The following is a 22780-nucleotide window of genomic DNA, read 5'->3' as shown; positions in this document are numbered from 1 at the left end:
GAGTCTTCTTTTGGTATGAGCGTGATATATGCTTCCATCCATGAATTTGGTATTTTCGCTTCTAACAGTACTTCATTGAATTCTTCCAGCATTGGTATCCTTAGGACAGGGGTGGGCAATTAATTTCTGTTGGGGGCCACATGGAAAATCAGATCTGCATTCGAGGGCTGAACCAATTTTATAAAAGGCCATTATAATGGGCCCATTATAAAATGCAGCAAATTATATATAAGAATCATTTACCTGTTCAGTGGGAGAAATCCAGTCTGTCTTGGGCTTGAACAAGTGCACTGAAATCTGGCGGAATATCTGAGGTGGCTATGCGAAGGATAGCTGAGAGGTGGTCATCAGTGATAGAGGATTTGTTGAACTTCATCACTGAGAATGTCTGTTCACATATGTAGGTAGATCCAAAGAGGACTAGAATTTTCAGAGCATGTCTCCTCATATGTGGAAAGTTCTCCTCTTTGAGTGATGAGTAAAACTCAAGCAGTGGGACAGACCTAAAGTGTGCTGCCAGAAGTGTGTCAGACTGCAAGTCAATGAGTTCCATCTGAACATCACTGGGTGCATTACCCACATTGCAGCTGAAGGGAGAAGAAACCATGTCCATTTCACTCTCAAGTGTTTTGAAATCTTGAAATCACCTTGAAAACTCAGCATGCAGTGCTTCTAACATGGATGAGTACCTGTGGAGGTGATCAGCTGATGGTTTGGCTTCCTTCAGTGTTGGCATGTGAGTAAGAATATTGTTCCCCATTTGGCTTGAGAGAAGCTGCAACTTTCTCATGAAAGCCTTCACTGCGCTGTACATTTCATGCACAAAAAGGCCCCTGCATTGCAGTTTGACATTCACGTCATTCATCCGAGAAGTCACGTCTACAGCAAAACCAAGGTCTGCCAGCCAGTCTGCATCTGAAAGTTGAGGGATGTCATTTCCCTTGTTCTCACAGAACTGCCAGATCTCCTCTCTCAGGTCCCAGAAAACTTTCAGGACTTTTCCCAGGCTCAGCCACCTGGCACTTGTGTGGTAGCTGATGTCACAATGTTCAGACTCATTTTCCTCCAATAGTGCAACAAACTGTCTGTGATTCAGTGCTCTTGCTCTGATGAAGTTAACAGTTTTAGTTACAACATCAACAACATAGTTCATTTTTAATACTGACCTACACAACACTTCCTGATGTATAATACAATGCAAAAATGTCAATTTCTGCTCAGGGTTAATTTCGGTAACTTTATCCTGCATTCTCTTCAAAAGTCCAACATTTCTCCCCGTCAGATTTGGACAACCATCTGTTGTCACACCTACAAGTTTGTCCCATTTCAGTCCCAACTTGTCTAAACATGCATTTACTTCCGTTAGGAAATCACTCCCTGTTGTTGTCCCTTTCATTGACTGCATGGATGCCAGTTCCTCCATTATTTTGAAGTCTGCAGTGATCCCACGTAAGAAGATGAGTAGCTGGGCAGTGTCTTGTACATCGCAGCTCTCATCCAGAGCCAGGGTAAAAAAGGAAAATGTAACCGCTCTGTTCTTCAGCTGAAACTCCAAATTTCCTGCAATGTCCTCAACCCTTCTAATCACAGTACGCCGGGACAGGGGGATGTTCTCAAATGCACCCTTTTTCTCTGGACATATTAGCTCAGCAGAGTCCACCAAACACTTTTTAATAAACTCTCCATCAGAAAACGGTTTACTTCATTTAGCTATTTTATGAGATATGACATAACTTGCTTTGGTAGCTGTATCTTTGGATGTGCTAAATTTTGTAAAAAGTGTTCGTTGAGTTTGCAGCTTGGATAGCAAAATCTCCAACGCCTTTGCTCGCTCTTGGTCAGACAAGTTCCTATATTTATCCTCATGTTTGGTCACACAATGGCGATTCAGATTATAATCTTTCAACACAGCGACAACTGTACCACAAACTAAGCAAACGGCTTTGCCTTTGACTTCCGTAAATAAATATTTAGCAGTCCATGTCTTGTTGAAAACACGGCATTCAGAATCAACTTTCCTTTTTTAAATGTGAGCCAACATTTTGGGGGGAGCTTAGTGGGTGAAACCCCTCCTAAAGAATATTAACCTCCACCATACTACAGATCCAATCCCAGGTTCCCAGGTAACCTTTGTGCAAGGAGTGCCACTTGGGGAATGAGAGAGAATGAGCCAGCAAGGAGAAGGAGGAGAGGCAGGCGCGAAGCGAGGCGAGGCGCACTGGAAAGAGGCACTTTGTGGCCTACTAATACTGAATCTAAAACTTGATCGAATTCCTCACTTTCTGCCGAGCCCACATAAATGATTTTCCATTCCAAATCTAGAAAAAAGACTTTTAAATAAAACATTAAAAATTTTGGTCTTCCAAGCTCCCCCCCTCCCAACAGTAACAAAACCCCTTCCAAACCACCATCTCTTTGAACTTGAAAACAAAAAACCCTAATACTTAGCTTCGATCAAACCAAGCTCTTACAACCAAATGCTGAAGTCAGTGGCACTTACTGAAAATTAGTTGGGTGGGGAGGGTAATTGAAGTTTCAATTTCGAATTACAGCAAGCAATTCTCCGACACCATTTCCTTCGCTCAAGGGGAAGAGAGAAGGCAAGGAAAGGAGCTCTTTGCCCGCCAGTTAAGTCTCAGTTTGCAAGGCTTGAACTGACTCGGTGATTTTATTTCGCTACCGAGGTTAGCGAAAACTGGAATTGCTCCCGAGCTGGCAAGGTCCAATCACCGAAGCGCTCTTTCAAAAGAGCAGATTCTGGAAGCAAAGTAACACCGCCTTTGCAAAGTTTAAACCTGGAAGCCCCGGAAAAAAAAGGGGGATCGGCGGGGATTCACCTTCAGAGAAGTCGCTCTCGAAGGTGATTTGAACTCCCAGCACCCAAGCAACTTCCCAGCAACTTGCGGCTTCCTTTTTCCTCGCGGGAGCTTGCGCCTGGCCCTGAGCCGCATGGCGGAGGGGAAACCCGGAGCACCGCTGGGTCGCCTCCTCCAAGCAGCCCGCCCGCCTGCCAAGCGGAACCCTTCCCGCTCCTTGGCGGGAAGACGCTCCCGCCCGCAAACTTTGCCTTTGCAAAGTTTAAGCCTGGAAGCCCTGGAAAAAAAGGGGGGATCAGCAGGGACTCGCCTTCGGAGAGGTCACACTCGAGGCCTTTGCAAAGTTCTTCTTTTCTTTCCTACCCCGAGAGCGCTCCACGCTGTTTTGCAGCTTTGGGGGCCAGGTGACGCAGAGCAATACGCCACATCCAGCTATTTTTTTTTTCAGAGGTGGGCCAGATTAGACAGACCAATGGGCTGGATGTGCCCCGCGGGCCATAGTTTGCCCACCCCTGCCTTAGGATATTTTGCAAACCTTTGTAAAGTTCTGCTAGTGGACCATCTGGGCCCAGTGTTTTGCCATTTTTTGTCTCTTATTTGTTTCTGTTAATTCCATCGTTGTTATATGTTCATCTAACATTGCTTTTTCTGTTTCAGGTATTTTAGGTAATTCTACTTTTTCAGGTATTGTTTTATTTTGTGTTCTGAAACTGTCTCTTGATCATATAGTTTTCCATAATAATTTTGAATCACTTTCTTTTTATCATAATTTTGATGGTAAAGGTTTCCTTCCTCATCCATTAATTCGTGTATCAAATTTTTTCTTTCTCCTTTTTCAATTTATATGCCAGGTTTTTTTGCATTTTCAAAAAAAGAAGTTTGATCTGCCCACTTCTCTTGATTCACATTGTTCAGGAGAACCTCAGACTATCAGCATCATTTTATGAGATTACAGGTAACTACAGTATATCTGACCTCATGAGTTTTAGATGAGTCCTTTTCTGAGTCTGTGAGTCACGTGCATATCTTTCTCTTCCAATTATAAATGTGAACTTTCACATAATGCATAGCAATTGGCTTTACTTACATTGGAAATGTTTATACTATATCATGTGGGTATTAAGTTTAGGGTTGATATATTCAAGGTTCTCAAACAGTGAGTGGCAACTCCCTTGCCTTTATAACCAAACCTGGGCTTCATCCTCCTTTGGTGCTGGGCCAAGAGATACCTTCTCCACAAATGCGGCCAGGAGCTGAAATTCCTGATATCATTCTTCTCCTCAAATGAGCTTACTAGAAATATCCTTGACAACATCACCAAGAAAAGAAAAAATGGATGTTGAGTTTGCTGTGGTTGAAGAAGCTGCGTATGCTTGCACCTCGTGAACTCAGGTTGCCATACATGTCACAGTCTTTATGTTTCCTCAGCATTTCTTCCTTTCACTAATTTCTCTGTGGCTCACTTCAGTAGATTTACATAAAGGAAGAGGCTGATGATCACCCAACCAAACAACCAGATCTTAAGAGCAGGGTAAAAAGAAACGGAGGGTCTTTTTATTTTAAACTTCTTTTATCCTAGTTTTATTATTATTATGGTTGGTTGTTTAGTCAGCCAGATATTTAGACTGGATTTGGCATTTTTATTCACCCATTGAGTCTTTCCCAAGGACATGGGATGAGCAGATATTCTTGGTTGATAGGTTGATTGCAGGAGGTAAGCAATGTGTTTGCAAGCATATACACACAGGCATATAGGGACGTGTTTTTATAATAATTGCAGATTAAAATATCCCATGCTTCTAATTCTTTAGATTGTTAATTCACAATCAATAGTTCTTAATGCTATTATTCCTACTCCTTAGTACAGACCAATATCACTGTCATATGCACCCTTATCATAGGCCTGTGTTTCTATAAACACTGCTAAAAGTTAAGATCATCCAATATTTTCAATCAAATCAGCAAAACATAGTATTCTTCTCAGAAACCAGATGCAAATTAAACAATGCAGTCCTCCAAAACCCAACCCCCCTTGCATTAAAAAGTAGATAGTTTGAGAATATTTTATTGAGATGCAACTGCACGCAAAACTGATCTTTATAGAGATGGATGGGTCCCTTTGTGCAGATAAAACCCAGATTTTAAATATTTCTTTTTAATTGTTATTGTCTTTGTGCTCAAGGACTGATTGTGGGAAAAATGCCATTCACTGATCATAAAAAGAAAAAGAAAATATAATAAAACAGTAATTGGTCAATGATGATTGAACTAACGACTTAACGGTGCCAGTCAAACACCCGTAATAATTGCTCTTTGGACTTTTTATGAAAGGTACAGGACTGTTTCACAAGGCTAATTCAGCATTATAAATCCCCCATTTTATGTCAGTTTCCACCATTATCGCATAAAACTTTGTGATATACAGAAGTCCTGTTATTATTAAATGTTCTTAATTCCAGCAAACAAAGACTTATTAAAGAAAAGTAATGAACATTATGTTTCTATTGGTAAACATGGGTATGATCAGATGTCACTAATGACATAAACATATTGAGGAGTAGGTCCCATTATCAATTGATTCTGGGAGAAAGAATACACTGTAATTGTGTCAGTAAAGGTGAGAAAACTTTTAAGTGTTTAACTTTGGCTAAATTACATCCTAATACCTTCACTGAGTTTGGAGAACAGTTTTTTAATGGAACTGAAAAACCCATTCAAAGTGCCATTAAAATCTTTTAAAGTGCTAAATCTGAATGATTGTTTCATATCTCCCCCTCTTCTCCCGTCCTTATCTTCCTCTTTCTGGATGCTTGACAAATGATGTGACTGTTGGTAGAAATATCCTTCTGGGTCCAGTTCCAAGTGGGGAAAAAAACACTGGAAACATGGACGCTGTTTGGAAAGATGGTTTAATGGTGGACAGGACCACAGGGCTTGGAGCTCCAAAGAAGGAAGAGCTGAGATGCTGAAATGCCTGGGTTTTATACCCTCTATTGGGATTTGAATTGAGCTTGTATTCTGATTGGTTGTCAGACTCCCATGGGGCCATGCAGGGGCAACTCTGTAGGTTGTCCTGAATCCCAGGCTTGGTTGAGCCTTGCTGGGTGATGATGTAATGAAAGGGCTTTGGGCAATTCCTATAGCTCTACCTGGAGGTCTTTGTTATGCAAAATAGGCCCATTAGGAAAGTTGGGGGCGCTGAGTTTCTGCTTCTGAGGTGAGTTTCTGCTTCTGAGGTGAGTTTCTGCTTCTGAGTTTCTACTCTTTTTAGGGGAAATATTATGCCTTTTTAATATTTCCTAGGATATTTTAACTTTCTAGGAGAGGGGCGGGTGCTAACTTCCAACATGACCTTACTCAGAAAGGGACCTTTCTGATCTTTCCACCACCAAATAAAGCCTTTTTATTCAGCTAAGCTTTTGAGCTTGTTTGTTTTTCAAAGTACCATTGCTGTTTTCTAGGACATTACCAAGAAATGCAGAAATGTATTAGGAAAAATGTGAAAGATCTTGGGATTTTGGGGGATGAAACAAATCAAGGGCCCTTTGATATTATTGTTTTATAGCTTTGAGACTAGTTGCAAACTTGATAAGTCTCTTGAGGACATCTGGTTTGAGAAGGTGAGCTGATTTATTTCCTATTCTTTTTTGGAGTATTAGAAGCCACAGCAAAGTTGAATTGGGAGCAGGGGTAGCAATCACTGTAGCTCCGCAGTTCTTAGGATGGCCCATTTTTCTAACAGCAGAAGCACCTGGTTTAGTTTGGTTTACTTTGGTTATTTTGCCTTGCTCGTGGCTGCTAGTCTTAATGTCTTCTGGCCAGTCTAATTCTCTCTCAATCCTTGAGGTTCAATGTCCTATTCTTGTAGATCATTTATGTCGAACTTCAAGCTTATTTTCCATCTTCCTCCAATCCAGCCACCAAAGAAACAAGTAACCAGAGTTGCAGCTTGTGGAGAAAGTGCTGAGTTGCAATGCATAGATTTCATCATAACAAACCACCAAGATACTTTAATGAAACAGAAGAATAGCAGTAGGGTGACCAGGACGTCTCCAGAGAATTTAAATACTTTTATTTGTTTACAATTGACTTTTTCTCCTACAGCTTCCTCTCATAGCAACCTGGCAGAGATTTTTTTTTGGAAACAGACAGACAAATGTACAAGTACACTGAAAATATTGAAGTGGGATTGAAAAGATGGCACTAGCCATTTTTAAAAATATACTTTTTGTGTGGAGTAGGTATAATGGGATTCTCAAGGGGCACTACAATGACTGGATGGCATTCCTTGCACCCTTGTACTACTCAGCTGAAGAGAGAGAATGGCTTTTGACTTGGCACAAGAGGTTGGGAGAGGCCTGCCAGTCACAAAGATGACTGTGCATCTGTTTTATATGTAATTGGAAGTAGAAACACTATGTGGAAGTACCTGAAAAATCTATGTGAAATGTTCATGCAACCAATTCAGTGGAAACTGATCTGAATCCCCACCACCACCACCAAACTGAAATTTAAGAAAAAATACAAACTGAGTGAAGCTGTTTTATCCAATTCTAAAACCGTGATGCATAGAATATATGTATCCACATTTCAGAGCAGTTTACTGATCATTAAGAAAATCTTGATAGTGACTACCTAATTCCCCAGGAACTGTTAGAGCCACAACTTTAAGATGCTGAACTTATCAAGGCATTCATAAACATATTGTGATGACCCAGGGTGTGACACAAAAATAACAAAATCACCCAAGTAGAATAAATTCCCTTTAATGCCTCAAACTTGGTCCCAATGTCCACTTATCCTCGGCTGGATAACAAACTCTTCAAAAAACAGTCTCCAAAGGGCAGAAATGCAATCTGAACCCAAAGTAAAGATAATTAGGAATAAAAAAACCAACAGAAACCACACTGAAGTAATTAACACAGCAGGCCAGGATGATAAACTTTCAAAGGATAATGCAGCACCCACAGTTGGGAGGATGCCAAAACCCAGATATGGCTCAACCAAGATAATGCATGCTTTGCTTCCATCAAGGAGCCCTGTGCAAATGGCCCACTTATATCCTGTTCTCCCAGCTGCAACTAATGAAAAGGATCAGGGACTTCTTCTCTCTCATAAGCCATGTTGCTCCCTTCTCCATTCCTCCCTGTGTGCCCTAGGATGAAGAGGGGATGGCCCTGGGTCTTCCTCTGAATGCCCAGCCGGACTGTGCCTTTCCCCAATGTTTGGTTTATTATTTTTTTGTGAATATTCTCTTTCAGAAAAGTAAATAATGATGATAGCATTTTCTCAATCCAGCCTGCAGGAGTCATCCAGCACATCATGCAGCAAAACACAGACAATATTGAAAGAGAGAGGGAGAGGAGGGAGGGAGGTGAAGGAGTTTTACCCCACTATAATTGAAGCTGGGTCTTTTGCCCCATTCAACTCTCTCTGCTTAAACATGACATGCGAGTTTCTGAAACAGAACTGTTAAAACACGTTCATGCTGGATGGACCCAGGACTTAAGCTGGGGACAGCCTAACTTGACTTGCCAATTGTGGAGTATAGATTAGAAAAATGGAGCTCTAACCTCCTATTATCAAATATAGGAAATGTATAAACAACTACAACTACTTTGTGTTTTATCAGAATGTGATGAAATATACAGGGAAGTTACATCACCATAAAGAGATACAGTATATCATAATTCCTGGAGATTGGTAAAGAGACTTTTGAGTGGTTTGAATGGGATGAAATTTAAAGGAATAGTTGATCATTAGCACACTGAATATAGGATGGCAATTTTCTCAAAACCAACACAAGGTTTTTCAGACTCTGCTTCTGATCTCATAATGGGAGTGCTCACCTCTTCTTCTTGTCTGTGTCGTATTCCTTCTCCCCTCCTCCTCTCCCTCCTTCTAACAATATGTAATGAAATTTGGAGCAAAACTGCTGCAAAAGAATTAATGGGAGAATGGTGGCAAAAAATACAGATTTTTCCAGAACATGATGGAACTGACTATACGGTTGGAAAGTTTGCCATTAAATATAGTGTCAGGTAGATAAGACAATTACAAAACTTCATAATCATATTGGAGTAAAATAAAAAAACTGTCAGAGAAGCAAAAGAAAAATACCTAAAATTCTCCCTACTCTATCCTTCTAGATACCTTTATTGGGGAAAGATGGTTGCCTGGTCACAACAATTTCTTTACTTTGAAAGCAGACCTGTCAGTAGCTGAACTCCAAACTCCCACTTCTCTTCCCACCACAAGCAAGCACCAAGGTTTTTTTTAAAAAAAAACATAAATAATTGAGCGGATAAATAAATAAATATGCATTCAGTAGAGGTCCTTAATTACCAGTTTTGTGCACTGCTTTGAAGACGATTTTGAATTGGTAACAGGACACATTACAGCCATCTACTGAATGTCATGTGAGTTAAAAACTGTTCTTTACGTTAACTGCCTATCCTGAATAGCCGTGATGCACACTGGTTTCAGGATTAGCACAATCCCAGGAGAAATTCACCTCTTTCCTACCCAAGGTAATAGTGGGGTGGGTGTGTTCCCTACATGCAAAATCCACTGGAAGCTAATAATTTTATGGGTGACTTCTTTGTGTAGTAAGTCAGGAGCAATGGTTTGTAAATTTATATCATAGTGATTAATTAAAGTAAGAACTGAATAAAACTGTAATATTCTACAACCATGTGAACCTCTCCTTCCTTTTACTCCGAACTGTCCCCTTTCAGCTTTCTATAGGAATTTCTCCCTGTTAAATACATCAGCTCTTTGCAAATGACAATGTAGCACAAAATGAATTTTTTATAAGGAAGGGGAGGTGAGATCATTCTTGTAGTTTCCTTCCTCTGTGCATGAAGTTCATTAATTAGAACATTTGGAAAGTCCCCAAGGATAAAGGCTTTCACTTTGCAGGATTCCCAGTAACATACAGAGAGAACACATGTGTATGCCGAGAATCATACTTGACTAAGGATATAAAATGAATTGTTTAAAGGGTTGCCTTTCCTTTGGAAGCCACCTATCTCCACAACCCCCATTCCACACCAACAACAGCCAAGCCTCCTACAATTGACCCCAACCCATTGGGTTCAAAACCTCTGGTGATCACAGAAAAAGAAGTGCAAGATCTATTTCACAGACAAAAGCCAGGAAAAGCACCAGGGCCAGACAAGATAACTCCTTCTTGCTTAAAGGTCTGTGCTGACCAATTGGCCCCCATCTTCACCTGGATCTTCAATAGATCACTAGAGATGTGCTATGTTCCTTCTTGCTTCAAATGTTCTACCATCATCCCAGTGCCAAAGAAGCCCTCCATCAAGGAACTGAATGACTACAGACCAGTTGCTCTAACATCTGTAGTTATGAAAACCTTTCTAAAGTGCTCTCCCACCTGAAAACCATCCTGGATCCACTGTTAGATCCCATGCAATTTGCATACTGAGCAAATAGATGCATCTCAAATGATCCATCTGTTAAAATACTGAAGTTTGCAGATGATACAACAGTGATTGATCTCATTCGAGACAACGATGAATCCACATACAGACAGGAGGTTGTACAACTTGCTTCGTGGTATGAGCAGAACAATCTGGAACTGAACACACTCAAAATCATAGAAATGATGGTAGACTTTAGGAGAAACCCTCCCATAATACTGCCTCTTACAATACTAGACAACAATACTAGTATCAATGGTAAAGACCTTCAAATGTCTAGGTTCTATCATATCTCAAGACTTAAAATGGACATCTAACATCAAAAACGTCATCAAAAAAGCACAACAAAGAATGTTCTTTCTGTGCCAACTCAGAAAGCTGAAATCAGCAAAGAGCTGCTGATTCAATTCTACAGAGGAATTATTTTTTAAAAAAAATTTTTTTTATTAGTTTTTAAAAACAAACATAAACAAACAAAACATAAAAACATAAAAACATCAAGCTATCTTCCATATGTGTACATACAGTGTTTCATTTCGTAGTCTTCAATTACAAGTGCATTGCATATAATCTCATATTTTCAATCAAAAATTAAATACCTTGGTATCATTATTAATCAATCATTTGACTATACTATTATTCATTCATGTTTTACAAGATAATCATAATTTACTTAGTTTATTTTATAACAGTTCATATTATCATCCCAAATCTATCCTAAAATCATTTTGTAGATATAATAAGAAAGAAGTACATCTTTAGATATTTATTATTTTCTAAAAGTCTACATATTTCATTACTGTATTTTATTATCTAACCATTGATAGAATAGATCCCAAATTTTATAAAATTGTTTATCCTCTTGTTCTCTAATTTCAAATGTCAATCTACTCATTTCAGCACATTCCAATATTTTCCTAATGATTTCCTCCTGTGATGGTATTTTCTCATTTTTCCAGTTTTTAGCAAATACAATCCTAGCTGCTGTCAACATGTTCACAATCAGATATTTCAAGTCTTTACTATATATTTCAGGTAAAAATCCCAATAAAAATATATCTGGTTTTAAATCTATATGTTTTTTTGTCATTTCTTCCAACCACATGTGGATTTTAGTCCAGTATTTTTTAGCATCCGCACAAGTCCACCACATATGGTAATATGAGCCAGGTGTCTGATGACATTTCCAACGTTTTTCAGATTTATTCTTGAACATTCTTGCTATTCTTATTGGGGGGAAATGCCACCAGTAAAACATCTTATACAAATTTTCTTTATATGCTGTTGACATTGTCATTTTATAATTTTGAGACCACAGTTTTTGCCATTTCTCTAAATCAATCCCATATCCAAAATTCTTCCCCCAAGCAATCATAGTTTCTTTAACTTGTTCTTCTTCTAATTTAATTTCTAATAAATATCCATACAGTTTTTAAATCACCTTTTCATCAGTACCTGTCAAAATCTTATCTAAATCAGTCAATTTATCATAGAAACCTTCCATTTTAGATTCTGTATCATACCTTGAATGTATTTGGGCATATGAAAACCAATTCATCGTTATACCTTCTTCCTCTAGTTTTTGTATAGATTTGAGTTCACCCCTTTCATTCAATATTTCACCATATCTAACTGTTTGTTCCTTTTTGTATATTATAGGATAAGAAAATGCTTCAATAGTCGACAACCAGACTGGAATTTTCAAATAACATTGTCTTTTAATTTTCTCCCAGTTTAACCACAAAGACTCCCGTATATAATGTCTTCTAAAATACCCTTGTGTTTTAGTTCCTTTATACCATAAAAAAGCATGCCACCCCAACAACAGATCATGTCCTTCTAATGTCAACAATCTAGTGTTTCTTAGTGTTATCCATTCCTTAACCCACATCAGATTTGTAGCTTGATAGTACAACTCCCAATTAGGCAAACCAAATCCTCCTCTAATTCTAGCATCTTGCAAAAGTTTTAACTTTATTCTTGCTTTCTTACGTTGCCATATATACTTCAACACAATTTTATTTAAATCTTCAACGTAATCTTTTCCAAGCCTAATTGGAATTGTTTGAAACAAATATAAAATTCTGGGTAATATATTCATCTTGATTGTTGAAATTCTCCCTATTAGTGACAGTTGTAAATTTTCCCATTTCGCCAGATCTAGCGCTATCTGCTGTTTAAGTTTGATATAATTATTCTCTTTTAATGTACTACATCTTGCTGTCAAATATATCCCCAAGTACTTGATCTTCTTCGTGACCTGAATTTTCAATAGGTCTGCCAGTTCTTCCTTTTGTCTTAATAGCATATTCTTTGTCAAGATCTTTGTCTTATCTTTATTTATTTTCAAGCCAGCCACCTTTCCATATGTCTCTATCTTTTCTATCAATTTTGATGCTGTTTCTAATGGGTCTACTAAGATGAAAACCAGATCATCTGCAAATGCTTGCAGCTTAAATTCTTCCTTTTTGATTTTCATTCCTTTTATATTTTTTTCAACTCTAATATTTCTGTTTAACACTTCCAAAGTTAACACAAACAACAAAGGTGATAGTGGGCACCCTTGTCTTGTTCCTTTTCTTATACTGATAGAGTCTGTCAGTTCTCCCTCTATCATTACCTTTGCCGTCTGCTTATAGTATATAGCTTCTATTGCTTGAATAAATTTTCTAGCAAAACCCATCTGTTCCAACAGTAATAACATGAATCGCCAATTCACATTATCAAATGCCTTCTGTGCATCTAGGAATATCAGAGCCATTTGTTTTTCAGGATGTGCCTCGTAGTATTCCAAGGTGTCCAAGATTACTCTCATATTATCTTTAATTTGTCTCTTTGGCAGAAATCCATTTTGATCAGGATGGATAAAATTATTTAAATATTTTTTAAGTCTTTCTGCCAATATTGAAGCAAAAATTTTATAATCTGCATTTAGTAGAGCAATGGGTCTATAGTTCTTAATTTGTAATGGGTCGGCCTCCTCTTTTGGAATAAGTGTAATATAGGCTTCTGACCATGATTTAGGTATCTTCTTCTTTAACATAACTTCATTCATAACTTCTAGCAATGGAAGATTCAACAATTCTTGTAATGTTTTCTAAAATTCTGTTGGAAGTCCATCTGGGCCTGGTGCCTTTCCATTATTTTGCTTCTTGAGTGCTTCAATTAACTCCATCATCGTTATATTGCTTTCTAACTTTTTTTCAGTCTCTTTAGGTATCTGAGGTAAATTAGCATTCTGTAAGTACTGTTTAACTCTTTCCTCATCAATATTCTCTTGCATATATAATTTCCCATAGAAGTCTCAAATGATTTCCTTCTTCTCTTTACTACCATGGCAAACTTGGCCTTGATCATCTATTAATTGCAATATTTTCCTTGATTCTTTCTTCTTTCTCAATTTATATGCTAACCATCTACCTGGTTTGTTTGCATCTTCAAAGTATTTCTGTTTAGCACCTCTAATTTTCTGTGCTAATTCTTCTTTTTCTATTTGACCCATTTTATGTTTAACTATATCCATTTTTAGCTTGATGTCCTTTTTCTGTGGCATTTTCTGTAGCTCTTTTTCAAGTATTTTATGCTCATCTTCTAAGGCCTTAGAGGCTAGTCTTTTCATAGTATTCCTTTTCCTTGTATAACAAGCCTCTAACATATGCCTTCATTATCAAGCCTCTCACATATGCCTTCATTGTATCCCATACATTCTGAATTGATGTATCTCCTTTTTTGTTTTCACTAAAGAAAAAAGCCAATTCTTTCTCCATCCACTGTGTGAAGTCTTTTTCCTTTAAAATAGTATTATATAATGTCCATCTAGATCTTCTTTTTTGTCTTTTCCATTTAATTGTCATTGGATTGTGATCTGCCCAAGTACTTCTTTCAATATTTATTTCTTGAATATTAGTTATTAATTCTGTTGATATCCGTATCATATCTATTCTGGACCATGATAAGTGTCTATCTGAATAGAAGGTGTATTGTTTAGTTTTAGCATTGCTTTCTCTCCGTATATCTTTTAAGTTTATTTCATCTACCATTTTAAAAAAAGATTTATGGTGAGTCTTTCTGTTTTGCTTTATTGTTTTTTGTGCTGTATAGTCCAATTTATTGTCTACAATTCCATTAAAATCTCCCATCATAATTATATTGGCATAGTCCAGTTCAATTATTTTCATATGTAATTTTTTATAGAATTCTTCTTGTTTGTCATTCGGGGCATAAATTGCAATCAGGAGTGTTTTCATATTATTGTCCATTATTTCCACCATTAGTATTCTTCCATCATCATCAGTATAAATCAATTTTGCTGGGATGGTCTCTTTAATATATAAAACCACTCCTCTTTTCTTACATTGGGTCAAGGAAGTAAATATTTTCCCTAGTTTTGGCTGTATCAACAATTGTTTATATTGTTTTTTAATATGCACTTCTTGTAGACAAATTATATCAAATTTTAATTTCTCTAATTCATGAAAGGTTTTCCTTCTTTTAACAGCTGAGTTAAGTCCATTTATATTAATTGTAATCAGTTTTTTCTCTTCTATGGTTATATTTTATAGTTAGGTTTAGCAGCTCGCGTAGATCTTACTTCACGTTGTTCTTTGGCTTCCACCTTTCCACCTACTGCACCTTCTTCTGTTTCAATCACCATTTGGCAGTCCTCTTGGAATTCAATTAGTGAGATCTCTTTTTCTGCCTCTTCCTCTTTCCCTCTGAAAAATTCTGTATAAAATAATTCCACTTTCTCAATTGAGTTAATTCTATGTCTCTGTTCTTGCCATGTGAACATTAAACCTTCTGGAATCAGCCATCTATAATTCACCTCTTTTTTTTTAAGTAGCATTTTAGTCAGGAATTGGTATTCTCTTCTCATCTCTCTCCCTCTTCTGGGTATTTGTTTCAAGACCACAATCTCCTTATCTTTATATTTCAAAGTTTTCTTTTTTGCCACTTGCAATATTTGCGTTTTAATGGCTTTCTTTGTAAATCTAATGTGAACTTCTCTTGGTAAGCTATTTCTCATCGCATATCTTGTGAAAACTCGATAAACCTCATCTATTCCATCCATCATCTTCTCTTGAGTTATTTCCAAAGCTTCAGCCAGTATTTCTATCATTATCTCAGCTAGGTTTTGTCCTTTTTCTTCCTCTACATTTTGGAATCTAAGATAGAATTCTGAATCTCTCATCATACTTCAACATCATTTGTTGGATGTTCTCCACTTTTTCATCGGTTTTCCCTGTTCTTTGTTCAATGTTCTCTGTTCTTTGTTCAATGTTCTCTGTTCTTTGTTCAATGTTCTCTATTCTCTTTTCAATATTCTCTGATCTTGCTTGAATATTTTGAATTCCTTGCATAATCATCTGCAGAGTCACTTTTTCTTTTTCTTTTTCTTGCTTTAACATTGTCTGTATTGAACGTTGTCCGCCGGATGGGGGAGAGGAAGAAGTAGAATTTGAAGAACCAGGAGCTGTAAATTTCCTACTTATTTTAAGCAATTCAAAATCTTCAGGTTCTTCTAAACCTTAATCCAATTTTGAAGTAATCAATTATAGTTCAAAATAAACATAGTAGAAAAAAGACTCCCAATAATAATGATTAAAAAAAGAAAAAAAGGGGGAGTACAAAATTTCTTCAGGTTCTTGTATACCTTAATCCAATCAACAGTTAGATGAAGAAAAAGGCTTAAGAAAAAAAAAAGAAAAAAAGGAAAAGGAAAAATTCTTCAGGTTCTTCAACACCTTAATCCAATTGAAAGGTCTCAAATAGAAAAGAGTGCATGAGAATAAACCAGAAAGGTAGATGAAAAAACAAAAATACCAGGAAGGAAAAAAAAGGCTTTTAAGGCTTTCCCTTTAAAATAAAAAGCAAATGTAGGGATTGGACTTCCAAAGAAAAAAAGAAAAACAAAGACAAGCTCCAACAAAGCCAAAAACCCATATAGTTATTACAAGAAAAAAAGATACCATGAAATACAAGAAAGCTGGTGAGGAGGGATAGCTCAACTTAGAAAAAGTAAAAAGGGCACACTGCCCTTTGTTTAATTATCCAAGGCTCTTATTATAGCTCTCTTCTCCAAAAACCTATCACCTTTTTTTCCCCTAGGTTTCAACACCAGACTCCAACTGTTCATAGAAACCCAGAAGAGCACCTGCAATAATACTCTCCCATGCTCTTCCCTCTATCTTATCACATAGCAATGTCCTTGAAAAAGAGTCTCAGTTCTTTCTTTCTCAGCTTTGTCTGGTCACAGGGAAATAGAATATTTCCAAGCCTCTAGTTGGCAGTGTTAACAAAGTTTCTTTGCTCTCACTTTCCCCCTCCTTTTCTGAGCAAGATATAATAAAAATTAATAAAAAAAAGAAAAAGATATTTTTTTTAAAAAAAGAAATAACTAAAGGGAGCCTCTAGCCTAAGATATTACAAAATCAAAAAGGAGAAAAAAAATAGATGTAAACGAAAAAAAACAGTCCAGTTTCAAAATACAAGATCGTGTATAGAAAATCCAGCATTAAAAAAAACCAACAACATTACTTTGACATTCCTGTTTAAAATCTCCACTTAATCACTTCTGTCAAAACTTTTATAGATTCTTTCTTTTCCTTAGGGTGTCCTTTCAGATCTTAGAATAAAAAAAAGTTCTCACCAAACTGGCACACTCTCTCTTTCTATTCTCTTCCATTTCGGAGCTGTCCCAACTTCAGCAGCTTTAATGGCTGCCTCTTTGACGCTGGCAAGAAGAGCTTCTCCTGGATCTACCAGGGACTTTGCAGTATCCCTGAAATCAACAGGATGTGCTCTTCACTTTCACCATCTCTTCGGGACGGTTTAGATCCGATAGGACCGTCCAGGAGCAAAGATATTGGCAGCGATCTCAGACCTCCAAGATCGCATGCCGTATCATCGCGACTCCAACTCCGCCCCTCAATTCTACAGAGGAATTATTGAGTCTATCATCTGCACCTCTATAATGCTCTGGTTTGGCTCTGCAACCAAACAAGACAGACACAGACTTCAACGTATAATTAGAACTGCAGAAAAACAATTGCTACCAACCAGCCTTCCATTGAGGACCTGTATACTGCACGAGTCAAAAAGATGGCTATGAAAATATTTTCAGACCTCTCACATCCTGGACATAAACTATTTCAACTCCTACCCTCAAAATGATGCTACAGAGCACTGCACACCAGAATAACTAGACACAAGAACAGTTTTTCCCCAAACACCATCACTCTGCTAAACAAATAATTCCTTCAACACTTTACTAAGTCTGCATTACTATTCTTATTACTATTAATCCTCCCATAGTTCTTTTTGCCCATCTCCTCCCATTTATGACTGTATGACTGTAAACTTTTTGCTTGTATCCTAATGATTTTTATTGACTGTTTCCTAGTATGATTTGATTGCTTATTGTACCCTATGACTACTATTAAGTGTTGTACCTTCTGATTCTTGACTCTTGATGAATGTATCTTTTCCTTTATGTACACTGAGAGCATATGCACCAAGACAAATTTCTTGTGTGTCCAATCACACCTGGCAATAAAGAATTCTATTCTATTCTATTCTGTTCTGTTCTGTTCTGCTCTGCTCTGCTCTGCTCTGCTCTGCTCTGCTCTGCTCTGCTCTACTCTGCTCTACTCTAAGCAGCCTCTGTCAGAAGGACTACCCAATTTAAGACCACATTAAAGACAAAGCATTACAAGAAGGTGAAGCAGTGAAGGTCTCAACATTCTCCATTCACTGTTAGAGTGGCTCATATAGTGAAATGTATTACATTTCCATATAAAATTAAAAATATGTCTCCTGTATGATTTATCTTGAATGCAGGATCTCTCCTACTGTCTGTCCACTTAACTGGTGATGAATGGAAGTGCTCTGTCACAAAACTGTGGTCACAAGCATACCTCTTAAGTGACATAGACCTCAGTGAGATTTTTGCTATCCACTTTTGTATTCACTGCCAGTTGCACAATCAGTACACTATCATGCACATATTAATTATGAATTATGGACCATGTTTCTTTTCTAAAAAAAGACAAAACCTTGAATGTTGGTATTTGTCTACTAATATTAATATCATGTAGTTCTTTTTCAATTACATGGTTGGCAGAAAAAATGTTGCCATATGTTGCATATATCTAATGCTTGGATCATCATATGAAATGGGACATTTATGTTTATATGGCCTTTAATAAATGTTAGCTGTGAAACTTCATAATTATCTTTACTCAAAAATGAATGAAAGAATTTCACTGGATTAAGAGAATTGATGTTCCTTGGACAATGAACAGAAGGAGAAAATAAAGTTTAGACGTTAAAATTCAATCAGGGAGTTCATAACTACACTGGAAAAGGATAGGATAGGATAGGATAGGATAGGATAGGATAGGATAGGATAGGATAGGATAGGGTAGGGTAGGGTAAGGTAGGGTAGGGTAGGGTAGGATATGATTTATTTACAGATAAATATTTAAAATTCAATTATTATGGTGCAAGAGGAAGAGAATCAGTATGCTAGAATATCACCAGCAACAAGGAATACTACTCTGTTTACTTATTTGAGAAATGAAAAGTGGCTCAACCTCATCTCTTGATGAGAATGGGAAGGATGTATACACACACACACACCACAAGATAATGACTGCTGTGTGCTCCACCCTCAACCAGGAGGGACAATCTAGCTGAGGAACATCTTCAATGTCATATACGCCAGCCAGTGTTTTCAATATTATAAAGTATGGCTTATGCAGGGTTTCAAAACTGTATAAACCATACTTATGAAAGTATATGAAGTAAAGATGTATGCTATGGATTATTATCTGAAATAAATAACAAGCTTAATCAAGTATTTGCTAAATATGTGATGGCTTGAAATTGAGAAGATGACAAGGCAAACTAGATTAGACCCTTTCCTTTGATCCAGGCATCCTACTTACCCTTCCCATTCATTTCCCAATCTCATTTCGCTCTTGAGCAAACAGATTTACTCTTTGAGCAAATCTAGAAAGGTTGATTGTTCCCCAAGAGGACAGAAAAGAGGCAGAATAGCCTCATCATTGTTTTGGGCCAAGGAAATGTAGGCAAGATTATCCCCTTGGTCTGAAGCTCTCAAAGATTCTGGGGAAAATATTGAAAACAACTACGGAAAGTTTTATGTTTCTACATTGTTCTCCATATGATTTTGAAAACAAAAACCTGTCTTTCCATCAACCACCTGATTGCAGATGATGCTCTCTGGGCAGAAAAAAAGTAAGATCACCATCTATATCATCTTCAGCATCCCACTCCCAAAGCCAATATTCCCAATAATTCCCCCTGACTCTGAGTCACCAGTGTAATCATGGGCACTGAATGCAGACATCTACTTTGAAACATTGCTCAGTCCTACATCTAGGATTGTTCTTTAGCTCAGTAACCAGTCTAATCTTTGATTTCAAGTATGAGTCCAAAGTAGTCAGCAGTGGAGTCCAAACTAACTCAGTTCTACTTATACACCTTTTCACTTTATTTAAACTAATATTGCAACATTTATTATAGGAGGAAACTATGTACAGACACTGTGTATGAGAGAGTTTTACCTATTCCAGCCTCAGCAAGTAATACACCAAACCTGGTTGATGAAGAGAAATATTAGGATTGAAACCTCACAGTGGCATTAGGATACCCGTGCATTTCTACCTGCCCATGAGCCAAATCTCCAAAGTCCAGTGTTAGATCGGGGCGGATCTGTTCCCAAAGAGACACGAGACCATTTGGTAACGTTCAGCTCTTTATTTAGATCTATTTCAGTGCAAGGAATAGGAGCTGCGGCAATCCTTTTTAAAGGGGTTGCCTGCGGCTCAGCAGCCAATGACAGTGCTTTGAATCTCCCGCGATCAGCTCAGCCAATCATGGTAGATTCTTAGCACACTAATCACAGCCGTTCAGTTAGCCAATCTGGTCGCGGTCCGTGTGGACCAATCAGGTGTCAGGGTTTGGAGTATGCTAATATAGCACACCCCTCCCCTCTTGGTTTCGTCTGATGGAGCGTGGTCACATAGTCGCGCAGGTAGGCGGGGCTTCGTACCTGCCTAGTTGACCTGTGCAGTTCAGTTTCAGAGTGGTCCTTAACCGGTTCGGACAAACTCCTTGTCACTCTGGTTCCTTGGGGTGGAACTGCCTGGAAGGGTGAGCCGGGCCTTCTTTGGTAGCTCCCTCCCGGTCTACTCGGGCTGGTCGAGCTGCCGCTTCTGTCGTTCCTGCCTGGTTTTTCCGGGCTGGTTGAACTGGCTTGGCTGCTCCTTCCAGGTGAAGCTTCCCGGGATTCGTGGTCGTTTGGTTCGGCATCTACCAGTGAGTAAGGCTGGTTTATTTGGGGTTGGTTTATTCTGGGTGAGGGGTGTTCTGCTTGCATTTTAGGATTTCCCTCTCCTCTTCGCTCATGGTTTGCGGTTCCCCCCCTTCTGATTTCTTGGTCAGGTGTTTGTGTGCTGTCAGCGGCTAGTCTTGACCTTAGTTGGTTGATGTGCCGCTTCCAGCTTTGACCGTCGGTGGTCTGCAGTCGGTAGGACCGGGGGCCCGTTATCTGGGTGATCCTTGCCGGTACCCAGAGTGGGTCCCCTGTAAATTTTTAGTGTAGACGGTGTCTCCGATGTTGAATGTTCCGTATTTGCTGGATGAGTCCGGGGGTTTCTCAGGTTTATATGTGGGGTGCATTCTGTCTAATGGGGATCTTAGTTTTCTGCCCATTAGTAATTCTGCTGGGCTTTTGTTTGTGGTGGAGCTGGGTGTGATGTGCTGGATAAACAGCATTTTATTTATTTTTTCTTGTATGTTGCCGGTTTCAATTTTTTGTATGGTATTTTTTGTGTATTGAACCATTCGTTCTGCCCTCCTGTTTGCCGCCGGATGCACGGGCAAGGTTAATGCATGGCGTATCCCCTGCTCCACCAGGAACTTTTTGAATGCTAGTGCAGTAAACTGTGGTCCGTTATCCAACACTAGCACGTCTGGCAGGCCGTGTGTGGCAAAGAGTTTGCTTAGTTTCTTAATGACGGCTTCTGTGGTTGTTGATTCCATGGTGCTCACCTCCAACCAGTTGGCGTAAGCATCGACAGTGATCAGGAATATGTGCACCTTGGTTGGCCCCTCGAAGTCTATGTGGATTCTAGACCAGGGGCCCCTTGGAGTCTCCCATTCTCGGATCAGGGCGGAGGGGGGGGTTGGTCTAGTCTCCTGGCACTTTTTGCATGTGGCTACCCAGTTTTCTATTTGTTTGTCCATTCCTGGACACCAGGCATAGCTCCTGGCCAGGCTTTTCATTTTAACCATGCCTGGGTGCCCTTCATGCAACATTGACAAAACCCTTTTTTGCAAACTCTCTGGAATTACAACTCTGTCCCCCCCAAAGTATGCAGCCCTTCTGGGTAAAGAGTTCAGTTTGTCGGTTCCGGAAGGGTTTGAATTGTTCATCTCTGTCACCTTCCGTCCACCCTTTTCCCACCCAGCTCAAGACCTGTGCCAGCCGCTTGTCTTTATTGGTTTCTCTGGCAATGTCTGGCGTGGTCAGGAGTGGATTGGGCACTGTCTCTATTTGCAGGGTTGTCGTTGTGGGTGCCAGGTCATCCTCTAGGTCTGGCAGGGGGGAACGGCTTAGTGCGTCCTTGTGGGAGATGTCCTTGCTGGGTCGATGTGTCAGCTGGTAACTGTAGGCGGCAAGGAACTTGGACCACCTTGTCATCCTCGGAGATAGGATGTTCAGGGTGGCCTTGTTCCCTGCCAGGATCCCTAGCAGTGGCTTGTGGTCAGCGACGATGGAAAAAGTCCTACCCAAAAGGTACTCATGGAATCTTTTGATGCCGGCTACGACTGCTAGGGCTTCCTTGTCCAGCTGACTGTAGTTTCTTTCCGGCTTGGAGAGTGCCCTTGAGAAGAAGGCAATGGGCGCTTCCTTCCCATCCAGTAAGTTGTGGCTGAGGATGGCCCTGACGCCGAAGGGTGATGCGTCGCATGTCACCGTTAGCGGCAGGGTCTCGCTATACTGGATGAGAACTGCATTGGATGTTAGTAGGGTTTTTTTTGTGTGTGAAAGCATTTTCTTCCCGCTTCCTCCAAGTCCAGGTGGCTGTTTTGTCCAGTAGCCTATGCAACGGTTCCACCACGGTCACCTTTTGGGGCAGGAAAACATTGTAAAAGTTAATGAGTCCCAGAAAAGCCTGCAGTTTGGTTTTGTTTCTTGGTCTGGGGGCTTCCTTGATGGCTCTGAGTTTTCTTTCTGTGGGGTGGATCCTGTGTCTGTCTAGGAGGTACCCCTAGAATTCGACCCTTTCTGCCCGCAACTGGCATTTCTCTTTCTTAACCTTGAGTCCCGAGTCTTCGAGTCTTTTTAGTTCCTCCCTTAGCTGGGCTTCCAGTTGTTTTTCATTTGTAGTGGCCACTAGCACATCATCAAAATGGGGCACCACCCCTTTTATGCCTTGCAGTAGCCTCTCCATCAGGCTCTGAAAAACCCCTGGCACCACGCTGACT

The 22780-nt window shown here is 39.1% G+C and overlaps 1 protein-coding gene across 1 annotated transcript; it reads right to left on the bottom strand.

Annotated features, from left to right (window-relative positions):
• Positions 1-247: 247 nt before the first annotated feature.
• LOC113434033 (general transcription factor II-I repeat domain-containing protein 2A-like) lies at positions 248-21992 on the bottom strand. The gene is made up of 3 exons (XM_026696967.2): positions 21756-21992; positions 690-1666; positions 248-587 (listed from the first exon to the last, which is right to left on the bottom strand). The coding sequence occupies exons 1-3, from the start codon at positions 21990-21992 to the stop codon at positions 248-250; spliced, it is 1554 nt and encodes a 517-aa protein (XP_026552752.2).
• Between the last annotated feature and the right edge of the window lie 788 nt (positions 21993-22780).

Source organism: Pseudonaja textilis, chromosome 1, assembly GCF_049901715.1.
Source record: "Pseudonaja textilis isolate UNSWEBS1 chromosome 1, rPseTex1.2, whole genome shotgun sequence".
NCBI lineage: Eukaryota > Metazoa > Chordata > Lepidosauria > Squamata > Elapidae > Pseudonaja > Pseudonaja textilis.
The sequence above is the reverse complement of the archived record's forward strand: the minus strand, read 5'-3'. Positions and strand labels throughout refer to the sequence as shown.